The following is a 15300-nucleotide window of genomic DNA, read 5'->3' on the forward strand; positions in this document are numbered from 1 at the left end:
TCTCTCTCTCTCTCTCTCTCTCTCTCTCTCTCTCTCTCTCCTCCTTTCCCTCTGTCTCTAAAAGGCTTTAGTTAGCCCTTCTCGTCTGATGGTTGGTGATCTTCCTAAATGCTCTCCTTGACTGCTGCCTCTGCTTCATGAAGGTCCAGGCCCCGAGGAACCAAGAGCCGCTGCCTAGACCCCTTGAGGCCCCTGGGGGAAGGCAGGAGGGAGGAGGCCTGGCCTCGCTCGACCCACAATTCCTCTCCCCAATCCCAGGGAGGTGTGGGCCTCTTCCACTCTGCCCCCTGGGCCCCACAGCGGGGAGAAGAGAAGAGGAGGCAAAAAAAGCCAGGGCTGAGCCATTCTCAACAGCTTCCCAGCCTAAGCAGAGTCTGGGAAGCTCCCCAAAGCCAGAAGCACATGGGCTGGGTCAGCCTCCCCCTCCTGCTCTCCCTCCTTCGGAGGGTCCAGGGACACAGTGAGGCGGGGCCAGAGGGCCTGGGGCAGGCCGCAGGGGTGGGGGTAGAGGATGAGAGCTACAGGCCGCACTCGTGTTCCTGTCCCAGGGGTGGGGGCGGGGTGGTTCATTGAGGCTGGATCCCTGAGTACCGAGGAGGAGGAGAGGCCTCCTGAGGAGGCAGGAGAGGCCAGGCTGGATGGGGTCCTGGCCACAGGGGTGAGAAGCAATCCCCAGGAGTGCTAAGATGCAAAGAGGCACCCTCCCCGGGATCTCAGTCCTCCCTAAATTCTCCCCGCAGGTGTTCCAGGATATGAATGGACAACAGGTAAGACATCCAGACTAGGGACCAGAAGCCCAAATTCTGGGAGGAAGATGCGAGCGTCAGGGAGAGAAGGAAGCTTAAGAGGCCAGGGCAGCTTGGCGCTCAAAATGCAGACAGAAGGGATAGTCAGGACCCTGGAACGATGACCGACGGGTCTCCTGAGTCCCTTTGCACCATCTCCTTCCCTCTCATCCAAGTTTGTGGACAACCTCAGACTCATGGACGAATCCTTGGGGGCCAAGAAACTACCCAAAGTCAGTGGCCGTGGCAGGCAAGTCTGAAGTATAAGACCCACCACTGGTGCGGGGCCTCCCTCATCCACTCAAGTTGGGTGTTGACAGCTGCTCATTGCTTCCAGGAGTAAGTGCCCATTCTAAGCAGAGTCTGGAGGGCATGAAAGGACCCAAAGGGAGAATGGGGGGTACCAGGGAGTCCTTGGATCCCCATTTCTTTACAGTAGGGTTGGATGGGGAGACAGGGTCAGCATTGGGGCCCCACTTCTAGCCATTTCCCCTCTTCTGGCCTTAACCTCCATCCCTAGCCAAATTTCTTGTTCCTGAGACTTCTCTCGAGTGCTTAAAGATCCTGGAGAAACTGTAGCAGAGACAAGGCTATCTTCACGCGTAGAGAAGTAGCTGTTTGGGGAAGCTGAGTCCCTCGGATTTCCTTTCTGTAGCCCTGTGACCTTCCTGGACCCAGTCCATTCCAGAACTGAGTCAAATTCCTGACAAAACTTACTCTCATCTTATCTCTCATCAACCCCTGGGATAGTTAAGTTATTCATTCTCTCAACACATACATACATTTGCATTTCCATTTGGAACCAGTGAAGAGCCAAAAAAAACTTTTAGATACAAAGGAATGAATCTTTAATGGTGGAATTTTTAGGCGTCATGGCTTACAAGTAAGGGAAATTTTTGGCGTAGGAGTCTGCCAAGCATCTCAAATGACAACAGGTAATTCCTCCTAAACATAAGGTTAGACATTTTCACCCACACTATGAAAATCCCAATACATAGAATTATCCCGTCTCTGACTGTTAACCTAAGTTCGCCTCCTCACTGACTAGAAGCAACTCTAAAATAGCAGATTCCCAAAATTCCTCCCGCTGCCCCAAAATGCATCTGCCTCTGAGATGATTCCATTTGCTCCCCTTTTTCTCCCCAGCATGGCTCATGATCCCAATGTTTGGAAAGTTCAACTAGGCTCCCGTTCAAGTAAGCCACGCAAATTAAGCTTTAGCTTTTTGCGTGCCCGACGGGTATCCAGAATCATCTTGCATCCCTACTACCTCGGGTGGCCTCCCAAAGACATCGCCCTGGTCAAGCTGGAGTCCCCAATATTCTTCATGAGAAGTATCCTGCCTATCTGTCTCCCATCTTCCATAACTGAGTTACAAAACCTCAACAATTGCTGGGTGACAGGCTGGGGAAGAATAAAAGAAAACCAAGGTAAGAATGAATGAAGGGACGGTGAACATTTGGCAAAACTATTCCCCAGCCCCAACCACACGGGGTTGCCCACTTCTGCCTCCCCAGGCTGATCAACCACTCTGAAGCTAAACTGGGGACCTCAATTATAATTACTTATTTGTTCCCTTCCATCCTTTGCTTACATGCTCGGTTCATTCTGTTTCTTTTTGTCCCTAATAATGATGTTGCCTTACGTTTGAACAGCACATTTACAAAGTGACCTCATGGCCTTTAGCTCATTTGAACCTACAATGAGTAAGCGAGACAGGTATGACCATCCCTGTTTTATAGATGAGCAAACCAAAGCCCCAGAATCCCAAAGCTTATAAAGGTAAGTCAGGACTAAAATAGAGGGCTTCTGATTCCTTCCTTAGTCTAATGCTCTTATCATCACAAGAGGTAGCCTCCTTACCACTGCAGTCTAGCAGGAACTGGAGGACAGATTGGCATAACCAAAATACTTACAGAAGGTATGAGGCAATCAAAAAAGGAAAGAAGGTTAAGCTCTGCCCTGGTTGCTGCCACAAAACAATTTTGAGAGAAAAAACCACACCTCCCCAGCATTCAGGACAAAATCTAAGTAAACAACTATATAGGCCAGAAAAAGAAATGAAGACCTTTTCCAGCACCCTTGGGGAAATGGTAGACTATTTCTTTTGTCATTCAATTAATATTTGCTAAAGTATCCAAAAGTTTGCAAGGGACTAGAAAACATAAAGACTTATAAGACAGATTCTTCCTCAGAAAGTTCACAATCTCATTAGGAAGGCAAGACATAATCATGTGAAAACTTAAATGCAGAGAGTAAATACCAAGGGAGGGATCTGGCCAGGAAGAGGCTATTGTGGACTGGAAAAGCCAAGGAAGACTTTTGGAAGAGATGAGCCTTGACTGATCTAGCTCCTAAAGAGAGGTAGAATTTCAGTCAGAGAAACATGAGCAGAGATTGAGGAAAAAGAATGTACTTAACATGGGAAAGATAAGAAATCAAGTTTGCCTGAAGTAGTTACTTCATGTTGAGGAATAGTAGTAGCTAAGATAAGGATGGAAAGGTGATGTGGGCCCGTAATAGGAATTAGGACCATATTATCCTCTATCATGGATTAGCCTCACTTTTTAGTCCAAAGTGTCTCATGAATCCTCAGACTTTCTGAAACATCCATGTTTGTAATGGTAAGACTGAAATGCACATTCTAGTTCTACCTAAAAATGAGGGTTGACTTATCTAGTGTTTTGAATCATTTGGTCCAGTAATATTTTTTGCTAACATTAATCAAGGTTGTATTATTCAAGGGCTCCACAGCAGAGAATCAGCTGCCTCAATATTGCCTTCCTTCATCTCTAGCTCTATAATTATAAACTCTCCTGTTCTTGCATCACCAGTCCTAGGGAAGCCCTGGTACCTGAAAGCAGCAAAGTTGCCCATCATTGATCAAGAGACCTGCGACAAGTACTATCACGTTGGAACAAACCTTCCTTTTTTTATATCCAGGATATATGATGACATGATATGTGCTGGATTTGAAGACGGCAGTAAGGATGCCTGTCAGGTGAGATGGCCCATTGGTTTCGTTTACTTAACATTTCTCCCGAGATCCCTAAATTGGATAGCCCCCAACTACCATCCGTCATATTCTACCTCCCTTCACCTCTTTGCTCCCCTCTAGGAAATTGCTTTTGCTATGATTATTCTTTTAGCGTGACTCATTTTCTCTGTCTTCCCCCAGGGTGACTCTGGAAGCCCCTTGGCATGTGAGGTCAATGGTTCTTGGCATCTGGTAGGCATTGTGAGCTGGGGAGATGGCTGTGGTCGGCCTTACCGGCCTAGTGTCTTCACCAATGTCAGTTTGCACACTGACTGGATCTTAAACACGATTAGCTCAAGTACTTTTAGCTCAATACCCTCTAAGCTTGTTGTCCTCCTCACTCTGCAACTGTACTATGTCTTCCTTGAGCCCATTTCCCAGGGTGCCTACTTAAGGTCTGAAAAATGTGGCCATGACCTAAGCTAAGGTATGAGGATGAGGAAGACGGGGCTCTCCTAAGGCCAGGCACTTTGGTTAAGATCAATTCAGGGCTCTTGTTTGCTCCCCCAAAAGGGTATTTGAAGCCCCCTAGATTCTGGGTTGAGAATCATTTCATGCAAGGAACAAAATACTGACCAGCAGGAGGAAGTGATGAACAGCATTAGGGAGACTGGTGTTCTCTCTGTGTTCCTATGTTTATCTTTCTATTTACTCTAGGTTGACTATTTTAATTAAAAAAATGACAATATCAGTCTTTACTATGACTTTCCTGCTGTTCTATCCCTTTGTCACTAGTCATGGCCAAGAATCACCCTTGTCAGGAAAGAAAGTGATTATATATAAGAGAAATAAAGGTTAAAACTAGATATTTATCCATGTAGCTCTAGGTTCAACTTAATTTCTGTTCTCTCCATGATGGGGACATCTGACTCACAGAGTGTCTCCACTCTCCATCCTTTCCTGGCATTCAATTTTAGCTTTCACTTGACTTCTGGAGCTAAGAGCTAGTTCAGGCATAGTACAAAGCTACAGAGCTCTAGGTCTAAACTCCCTATGGAAAAAAAGTTACTATCTATGAGATTAGGTTTCTAAGCCCAACAGCCTTCTGTGGTAGTTGGGAAACCTGACTGGAGAAGGGAATGTGGAGTCAGAAATAAGGAAAAATGCTAATCACTACATTAGAAGAAAATAAAAAGATTAAGTTGTATGATAAGTGGAGGCTGCACTTTACATTGGAAAGATCACTGGCTTTGGAGTCACCAATCATAGTCTTGAGGGGCCTAGGTTCAAGTTCTGCCTCTAATCCTACTGTGTCAGTAGGCAACACATTTAACCTTCCTGAGCCTCAGTTTCCTCATTTGCAAAATGAACTAAATGGCCTCTGAAATTCCTTGCAGCTATATTTCTATGATTTATAAATGGTTAAAGGACACAAATTGGCAATTTTCAAAAGATATAACATAAATTGCTAATAAACGCTTGAAAAAAAGTATTATTATCAGTGACACAAGTGAAAACAACTTTGAGGGACCACCACCCTCAAAAAAACTTAAATGAAATTTCAAAAAATATTCAACACAAAGAAATTAAATGCTGGTAGGGTCAAGGAGAAATAAGTACACTCATTCATTCCTCATATATTTGCTAACTTATAGAATTTTTTTCCAGAATTAATTCAAAGCATTGAAGTTAAATGCTGGTGGGGTTGTGAGGAAGTAGGCACAATCATTCATTACTCATGTATTTGCTTACTTATAGAATCTTTATGGAGATAGACCTAATAGTAGCCTACAGTTAAAGTAATACAGATAATCAACCCAATTCCATTTTGGAGAAGATGCTCTGAAAGTGCTCCCAAAAACAATCAACAAAAAAGAGTTATTTGTTCAAAAACTAGCCACATTAATTTGGCTAATATGATGTAAATTCTAAAATCTGGAAGCAGCTTTAATGTCCAAAAATAAACTATGGTATACCAATGAAATTAAATACTTGAATTCAAATGATGTGATCAAGTGTGAGGATCATGGGATCATTGATTTTTCAGGAGGAAAGACCTTAAGTAGGCTATCTAATCTAAGCTCCTTATTTTACAAAAGAAGAAAATGAAACTTAGAGATGTTAAGTGGTTGGTCTGAAGTCACACAGACAGCAATCTAGCTATCTCTCCCAGGCAGCCTGCCATTTCCCTACAAGTCTGTAGCAAAGGGTAAAAGTTACAGATAAGCAAATTTAGACTTGAAATAAGGAGGGAAAATATTTCTTGCATTAAGGGCTATTCAGACTTGAAATGGGCTGTCCCCCAGTGAGGGGGCATCATTGCTGGTCTGCAAGCTAAAGGAATGAGACAGATGGAGTAGGAGACAGAGCATTCATCCTGGAGTCAAGTAGCGATGGGTTCGAATCTCCCCTCAGATTCTTAACGATTGTGTAATTCTGGGCAAGGCGCATGACCTCTCTCAGCCTCATTTCCTCAGCTTTAAAATGGTGATGATAATGATAGCACCCACTTCAAAGGGTTATTATGAAGATAAAAGGAGATCGATGATACATATGAAGAGCTTTTTGGACATTAAAGTATTCTTCCTAGCTTCTTCCAAAATACACATAGAGTAGAGGGAAGGTAATCTGAGAAGGGAAGCCATTAACAGATGGGGAGATTGGGAAAAGTCTCCTGCAGGAGATGAAATTTAGGCTTGAAGGAAGCCAGGAAACTGAGGCAGAGGAGAGAGAACATAGGCAATATCCAGCATAATGGTAAAGAGATAGCTGATGGAATGTGTACTCAAAGAACAAAGAATAAAGTGGATTTTTAAAAAATGTTTAAAATACAAATATTTGGAACTACTAAGTAGTGCCACTTGTGGACATGACCTTGGGGGGGAAAATATGAATATTTATCAAAGGATCTTGTTAAGCAGAAGGGTAACATTTCTAGGACTAAACTTTAGGAAAATCATGTTAGCTGTTAAGAGAAAATTAGATTGGAGTGGGGAAAGACTTCAGGAAGGGGGAACCAGTTAGAAGACTATTGAAAAAGTCCAGGTAAAAGGCAATGAATCCCTGACCTACACTGGTGGCTGAGTGAATAAAGAGAAGTGGACATCAACAAAAGATTTTGTGGAGACAGAAGTGGCAAGATTTGACAACAGATTAGCTATGCAGAGTTATTGAGTGTGAAAAGACAAGGCTGAACAAAGATTTTGATCAGAAAGATATCCTGCAGCACATTGGCAATTCCACCAGATCTCCATAATCCCAGTTTCCCATAGGCTGGGATCTTAAAATCCCAAGACCAGAAGGCTAAATTAATGATTCATAGGGGCAGCTGGGTAGCTCAGTGGATTGAGAGCCAGGCCTAGAGATGGGAGGTCCTAGGTTGAAATCTGGCCTCAGACACTTCCTAGCTGTGTGACCCTGGGCAAGTTACTTGACCCCCATTGCCTACCCTTACCACTCTTCTGCCTTGGAGCCAATACACAGTATTGACTCCAAGACGGAAGGTAAGGGTTTAAAAAAATAATAATTAATTAATTAATTAATGATTCACAAATCCTAGTCCTGCAGACCAATCAAATTCCAAGGAAGGCATCCTGTTCCTTTAAAGGGAAATCAGCTCAATTTAGAAGGAATTCACCTGTAATATAACACTGTAATGAACTTAAAATCTTTATCTCTAGTACATATATTTCTGAGCTTCCAACACACTGGATGTGAGATCTGAGGACCTGAGTTCAAGTCATGACTACTATTTATTACCTATGTAATACAAAGTGTATTAAATATTAAATTATTTGGGCAAATTTGCTTAGCCAATCAGAATCTCAGTTCCTCATCTATAAAATAAAAGGGCTAAACTCAGTGACTTCTGAGGTCCTTTTCAGTGCTAAATCTATGATCTTTTAATTACTGGTTCATTCTACAATCCCAGGTTCACTCTTACCCAGTCAGTAATCCTCTGATTAAGATGGCCAGTTGATGGTTTTGCCACACATACAACTACCTAATTCTTTGATACCTAATTTATGTCCCCTTTGACCAAAAAAAAAAAATCAGATACACACAATAAAACAATTAAGATAGTTGCCTTATACACACACACACACACACACACACACACACACACACAAAAGCAGAATGATCATCACCTCCAGAACAGACTGTCCTTAAAAGTACAAAAAAACTAACTTGCTTAGTCCTGCCTTATTAAAGGCTAAGAGTTAGGAGTAAGATTTTGCCTCTTGTTTTAATACATTTATTTGATTGGTTATTGTTTGTAGCTAATAAGTTGCTGGGGTTTTTTTTCATTAGAATACAAACACCAGCCCTTCCCTATACCCTCCTCCAGACCTTCCAGAATGGTAAGCCCCTTCTTTACCACTATCATCAGCTCTTTTCATACCCAGTTCCCGATTCCCCCCCAGGCCTCTTAGAGATAGACCTGGAATTCCAGCTTTGTGCCTAGAGTCAGACCCAAGCTCAGACACATACCAACTGTGTGACCCTGGACAAATCACATCCCTTTTTTACCTCCATTTCCTCAACTGTAAAATGGGGGTGATAATAGCACCTTCTGTCCCCAGGGTGTTAGGAGGATCTGTAAGATACTATTTGTAGAAGTCCTTAGTGCAGTACCTGGCACGGAGTAAGCACTCTAGAAATGCTTATTCCCTTCTCCTTGCCTCTTCTCTTGTTCTTATGGAGTACCTACCATTTTTCCCAATGTTCCTGGGGATACAAAGGCCTAAGGGGGTGGGGGGCAGAGGCTGGGGATCCTGGGGTTTCCCCCTGAAGTCACTAGGTGAAGGCCATAGAGGCACAGAGTGCCATGGTATGGGGGGGAAGGGTGATTCTGGGCACTGGGCATCCTCTCTGAGTTCTGCCTCATCCAGTGGGTCCATCCCTGACTTCCATCCTGGGAGCCGGATGGTCTGGAACTATTTAGGCTTTCTTTGGGGTCTGGAAATTCCCTCCATCCCCTCTTCCAGGGGGAAACAAAGGACAGCTCCTAGGGGGCGCCAGCAGTTCTCTGAGCCCTGGACAGGGCAGGCAGGAACAGGTCCCTTTCAGAAGAGTCTCACAGCCAGGCTAAGAGGGAGAGGCCTACACCACAGGCCCATCCAGAGACCTCAAGCAAGCAGGCCATGTCCTGGCTCAGCCTCACCCTCCTGCTGCCCCTGCTGCTGGAGGCCCATGAATACCAAGGTAGACAAGGGCCCCAGGCCGTGGGGGCACCCTGGATGGAGAAGGTGGGCCTGGTCCACTAGAGGGACCCACCTCAGCCTGGCCTGCCTCCCTCCCAGTCTCCAGGAATTGAAATTAAAGAGAGAAAAGGTGGGAGCCAGGGATGCAGAGCCTCAGGAGAGGCACGCACACCTGCAGAAGGGCAGAGGGCCAAAGGAAGATGGACGAAGGGCCAGGGACCCAGGGAAAGTGGCGGGGGGCAGGGGGAGGGAGGAAGGGACATAATGGGGAGTAGGGGGATCCAAAAAGGATGTCTCAATCTCTCCAATTTCCCTTCCCTCTTTTCTAAGGCTGTGGTCAACGCAAATACTCAGGGCGAATCAAGGGGGGCCAAGATTCCAGCGTGACCAGATGGCCCTGGCAGGCCAGTCTGCAGTTTAAGAATTACCACCTATGTGGGGGGACCCTCATCCACCAGTATTGGGTGCTGACCGCTGCTCATTGCTTCCTAAAGTGAGTTCCCTGTCTGAGCAGAGTCTGGAAGGCACCAAAGGGGCTGGACAAGAACAGAGAAGGCTTAGATCCCTGTTCCCTGGGGTGGGGGGAGTGGGGGAAGTGGAGAGGGTCTACCTTAGACCATTTGCTTTCCCATTTCTAGGCCTTGTCATTTCCCTGTCTCTAACCATTAATTCCCCACTTTGTACTTCATATTTAGCGTCGACCAGAAGGCCTCAGGACATCAGAAAATACAGCTGACGGGGTAATAAACAACCCTTAAAAAAATACATAAATAAATTGTGGTACCAAAAGTCAGCACACAAAAAGTTGGAAAAGAAAAGTCTTTTGAACCCCCAGTTTCTGCTCCTGTTACCCTCTCCCATATATCCCACACCCCTTCCATATATGTCCCATTCCAAAATCCTAGAATCCCTTGCCCTCATTTAGCTGTCAACTAATCCCCACAAAACAGTGGCTCAGAAAGTTATGGTCATTGAACTTCCCTCCACTCCCTTCCTCCTTCTACCCTTCCATATTCCCCTCAACTCTCACCAAGGAATATTTGTATTTATTTCCTTTGGCACTTCATGTTTCTTGAATTGATTCAGAGCCAAACCCTTCAGGATCAAAGAAATAGGTCAAGGAATCACAAATCACAGATTTCAAGCTGAAGGAAACTGGTCCAAGTCCTTCATTTCACTGATGAGAAAACTGAGGGCCAGAAAAGTTAAATAACTTGTCCAAGGTCACCCAGATAGTGAAAATCAGAGATGGATTTCAACTCAGGATATCTGACTCCATATTTAGCTTGCCTTCCTTTCTATGTACTGAACTAGGACAGGCATTTGGTAAGAGATTTGGGGTATTAATATAATATAATTTGGGGGTATAAATATAATTTAATATTATATATTGTTATATTAAATGTAATTTAATATAATAACTATATAAGTTATATAATTTATAATTAAAAATAAATATAAATGAAGGACTGCTTAAATATCAACAGATGCAAGGCTGTCGGTTCTGCCAAAGCATTCTTATGTTACAAAGTCCCTGAGCCCATGGTTTACCCATGTGGTACCATGGCAATCTCTACTATATCAAGACTTCAGGTTCCTTGTGACATCTCAGGGAATCATTTAGCTTCTCTAGCCTTCAATTCTCTCATCTGTAAAATCAGAGAGGTAAATAAAATTATATCCCCAATATACATTCCAAAACCAAATCCTTTGAGTTTATGTGTCCAAGACACAGTGAGCCCTAGAACCATCGTGGTATCTACTCTCCTCCTTTTCCCCCATTAGTTTTGAAAATCCCAGATATTGGAAGGTTCAACTAGGCTCAGATTCTCTCCGAATACCAAGATTCCACATAAATCGTTTATTTCGTTATTCTGTGACAAAAATCATCCTGCATCCCAAGTACTCTGGTAGCCCACCCAAGGACATCGCCTTGTTACAGCTAAGATCACCAGCTTTTTTGAAGATCAACATCCAGCCCGTCTGCCTCCCAAACTCCACGGATACCTTTAAGAATGTGACTATGTGCTGGATAACAGGCTGGGGAAAAACAGACCAAGACAAATGTGAGGCTGGTTGCAAAGATTATTGTACTGGGTGACCCTTCCTCCTAGACCCCATCTACTACAACGCAGGCAGCTGCATCTCTCACCCAAAGCAGGCCAACCACTTTATATTCTCTATAAAGGAAATACCGATTTTAATTTCTTATTGGCACAATCTTTTGCTTTGATCTCTTTGGCCCTTTCTTGATTTGCTTGATTTACTCCATTTCCTCTCCTTCCTAAGAGTAATAGTGCCTCACACTTGTACAGCATGTTAGTCTTCATAACCTTCATCTCTTTTGAAGCTGCAGCTTGATAGGTATGATCACCCTCATTTTACAGCTGAGTAAAGTAAGGCTGAGATATTAAATAGCTTGCACCCAAGATTCCGGGTAGCTATCTGGTACACTGGATAGAGAACAGGGTCTATAGTTATCAGGAAGTCCTGAGTTCAAGTCCTGCCTCAGTTACTTACTAGCTGTGTAACCCTGGGCAAGTCATTTAACCCTGTTTACTTCAGTTTCCTTATCTATAAAATGATCTGACGAAGAAAATGGCAACCTATTCCAGAATCTTTGCCAAGAAAATCACAGGAAGGGATCACAAACAGTTGGACACAACTGAAAACAAACAACACTACCCAGGACTCCTAAAGCTAGCAAGTGTCGATAGCTCTAGAATCCAGGACTTCTTACTCCTACTCCCAGCCTTCTTCCCAGTGCCCCACACTCCCATCAGTAAATGGAAGGACAGTTTTTCATAGTCAAAATACCTTTTTAATTAGCCCAGTCCACAGAATTTCCTGAGTATCAGCAAACTCAAGAGAAAGAGCTCAGTTCTCTTTAGGTTGTTGCCACACAATAAAGGAAATGCCTTCCTTTCCCAGAACCCAGAGAAAGTTGGAGAATCTGGATGACTGGATAAAAAAGGGAATGGGATACCTTTGTAGCACCCCTTGAGTAAGAATGGAATATATTATTTTGTCATTCCACTTATTTTGTTAAATCTCCAACAGTTTGCAAATTATTTGCTGGGCATAGTCAGAAGAGGTAGTCCCTGACCTTGAGGAGCTCATAGTCTCACCCAAGGAGGCAAGACTCCTGGGAAAGGTGAAAATTGGAGGGGGAGGGCGTAGAAGCCAGAAGGGAAATGACCTAAGGCTAGACAGAATTTCTGTGGATAAAGAGGAGAGAAAAGGACATTTCAAGCAAGAGAAACAACTGCACTGAGTAGTATTTCAGAAGAAAGAGAATGTGGATAGCATGTGAGGAGAATGTAAGAAGATAGGTTTGGTTGGAAGGTGACCTGGCATAAAGCTAGAAAGGTCAAGTGAAGGGCCTAAGAGTTTTATCCTCTTTCTTTACTCTTCAGCCAGAAGTGCTATGAATTCTCAGCAATTCTGAAGAGATCAGACTCAGTTCAATGGAAAGACAAAAATATATATTCCAGTCTTTCATGTAAATGAAAGTTTATCTAGTGTTTTCAAGTATATAGGCCACATTAGCCTCCAGTCCACATCTAGGGTTTGACCACCCAGTTTCTGGGTTCACTCACTCAGAGCAGCCCATTTTTATACTTATTATATTCAACTGTTGTTCTTTGTCCCTCATTCCTTTTTTCTTTCCTAAATCTCCAGTATTGAAAAGACCCTGGATCTTACAGGAGGCAGAAGTGCCCTTCATTGACCAAAAGACCTGTGACCAAAGCTACCAAAAGTCATTGAAAGATCAAAAATATACTCCTATAATATATGATGACATGTTATGTGCTGGTTATTTAGAGGGCAAGAAGGATGCCTGCCAGGTAAAGTAGCCAGACAGGGCCCATAATGGACAATGGCATTCTTTTCTTCCCCTTGAAATCTCTCCTTTGGTCTCAGGAGTCCCTCACTACCCTTTACCTCTGAACTCTACCGCATAAAGTTCTAAACACCCTCTGACCAGCCTGACTTGATCTGTATTTCTACAGGGTGACTCCGGGGGACCTTTGGTATGTGAAGTCAATAAAATCTGGCACCAAGCAGGGATTGTAAGCTGGGGAAAAGGTTGTGGCAACCCCTTCTTTCCTGGTGTCTATACCAATGTCAGTTTCCACATTTCCTGGATCCAAGAGGTGATAAAGTCTAAAGGTTCTACTGAAGACTCAACTTGTATCCTTCTTCTCCTCTTCCTTCTCCCTCCCCTGTTACTACTCAGCACTAATCCCAGCCTCTTCCCTGAGTCCATCTCCCATGAGTCCTACTTAACATTTGACAAATGTGATCATAGCATGACTTAAGAACTGGAATGGGAATCCCAGGATATTTCCCAGGGCTGGGCGCTTGGGCAAAGTTCATGCTGGCTCCACTGAAAAGATCCTTAAAGGATATTTGAAGATTTCAGTCCCATGGCCAAAGAGGCAGAGTTCTAAGTACTAGAAGAGAGTAGGGATGTAATCAGGAAGATTGTCCTCAGCGGCTCTGTGTGCTTATCAATCTGTCTAATGAGGATTGACCGTTTCAATAAAAAGATTTTTTCATGGTAATAAGAATATTTCCACCAATTTATTTCTTCGGGTTAGGCCTCAGGAATCATAACCAAGAGTTCTCCCATTGAAGAGCAGAATTGAGAAATGAAAATTTCATTTCCAGAGCTTCTAAGGTCTTGCTCCAATTTAGGGATTGAGTCCCCCAACTCAGGCTGTTCCTGTCTCTCACTTTACCCTCTGGAATAAGAAACCCATTATAAGATATAAAGTAGGAAACAATGTTCCATGGTTCCCTAAGGCAGGTGAGCTGCCATCATCCGTCCCATGCTGATCCTAGGTTTGCATGCCTACACTTGAGACCTTGTTTCTCCTCTCCTCTCCCTTCCAAACTGATGTCCAGCGAGTCCAGCGAGTTGTTTCCAAAAGTCTCAGCTCCTCTCTCCATCCTTTTCTAAGGACAGCTAGCTATCCAACAGTTGCCATGGGATAGGAAAGATTCCACAAGACAGACTGAAAGGAGGATCTTTTGAGTGAAGAAAATTAAATATGAGGGTAGAATCCAAACTAGGTTTGGGACTAGGGTTGGTCATTCTGGGGTTATGGTCAAAGGAGGCTCATAAATAGTATGAGCCTATAATGGAGATTAAGGATCAATCCAAGAATCAAATGAGATGGAGAGTCTGAGTTTAAAGTTAGGGGCCTAGTCTGTGGTCAAGACAAATGATCAGTGTTGGCCTAAGGTTAGGAGATTCATCTGTGGCCAATTTAGGGGGTCCATTGAGGGCCAGGATTAGGGATTCACTTTAGAAGTAGGATAAGAAGCTTGATACATTGGAAGAATTAAGTCTCAGTTTGTGATCTAAGGAATTAGCTTAAGTCAAAATGTCATACTTTGGCCAAAATTAAGAATCAGTCTGGGACTGATATTAGTCCTCATTCTGGTACAGAAAGAAGAAACCCATTTGAGACCCAGAACTCAAAGTTAAATTTATTGTCAGAATTGGGTGCTATGCAGTACAATGATCCAGGACAATTCTGAAGACTTATGACTAAGAATGCTATATCCACCTCTAGAAAAAGAACGATTGGAGTCAGAATGGAGATCAAAGCAGACGATTTTTCACTTTAGTTTATTTGGATTTTTGTTGAGGGAGTTGGTTTTATATGATTATATTCTATTAGGAAATGATCAAAATGGAAATATGTTTTGAATGATAATACATGTATAGCCCAGATCAAATTACTTACCATCTCTGGAAGGAGAGAAGGAAAGGAGGAAGACAATTTGGATCATATAACCTCAGAAATCTTATGTGGAAAATTATTATATGTAATTGCTAAAATAAAAATATCTTTATAAAAAATTTTTTAATATATTTTTTAAATTTTTTTTAAACTCTTGTACTTCGGTGTATTGTCTCGTAGGTGGAAGATTGGTAAGGGTGGGCAATGGGGGTCAAGTGACTTGCCCAGGGTCACACAGCTGGGAAGTGGCTGAGGCCGGGTTTGTTTTTTTAATATTTTTAAAAGAATTAGGTGCTGTGTCAAGGACTGGGGTTCAGTCTCAGGTTAAGTTTTGGAGTCGGTCTGAAATTAGGATTAGGACTCAATTGGAGGCCAGTTTTAGGAGTTTTGTCAAGAAGAGTCAGTCTGATATAAGGTAAAGATATAGTCTAATACCAGAAGCCTTACTTCAAGAAGCTGCAGACATCAAAGAGGACCCTAAAATGTTCTCAGCAATCAGATTTGGCAGCATTCTCTAAAATGGTAAAAATAGTTGCAAAATTTAGGCCTGATCCACAAGGGCATGTTTTCCCAACAAA

The 15300-nt window shown here is 43.2% G+C and overlaps 2 protein-coding genes across 2 annotated transcripts; both read left to right on the forward strand.

Moving 5' to 3' along the window:
* Positions 1–22: 22 nt before the first annotated feature.
* Positions 23–4248, forward strand: LOC123231524 (tryptase-2-like). The gene is made up of 6 exons (XM_044657795.1): positions 23–460; positions 741–767; positions 962–1124; positions 1932–2215; positions 3620–3786; positions 3964–4248. Exons 1-6 carry the CDS (start codon positions 403–405, stop codon positions 4246–4248), a joined length of 984 nt encoding a protein of 327 aa, XP_044513730.1. The 5' UTR covers positions 23–402.
* Positions 4249–5712: 1464 nt separating this feature from the next.
* On the forward strand, positions 5713–13288 carry LOC123248864 (tryptase beta-2-like). Its single transcript, XM_044677757.1, has 6 exons — positions 5713–5824; positions 8812–8967; positions 9297–9459; positions 10752–11032; positions 12648–12814; positions 12980–13288. Exons 1-6 carry the CDS (start codon positions 5713–5715, stop codon positions 13286–13288), a joined length of 1188 nt encoding a protein of 395 aa, XP_044533692.1.
* The last annotated feature ends 2012 nt before the right edge of the window (positions 13289–15300 follow it).

Source organism: Gracilinanus agilis, chromosome 1 (assembly GCF_016433145.1).
Source record: "Gracilinanus agilis isolate LMUSP501 chromosome 1, AgileGrace, whole genome shotgun sequence".
NCBI lineage: Eukaryota > Metazoa > Chordata > Mammalia > Didelphimorphia > Didelphidae > Gracilinanus > Gracilinanus agilis.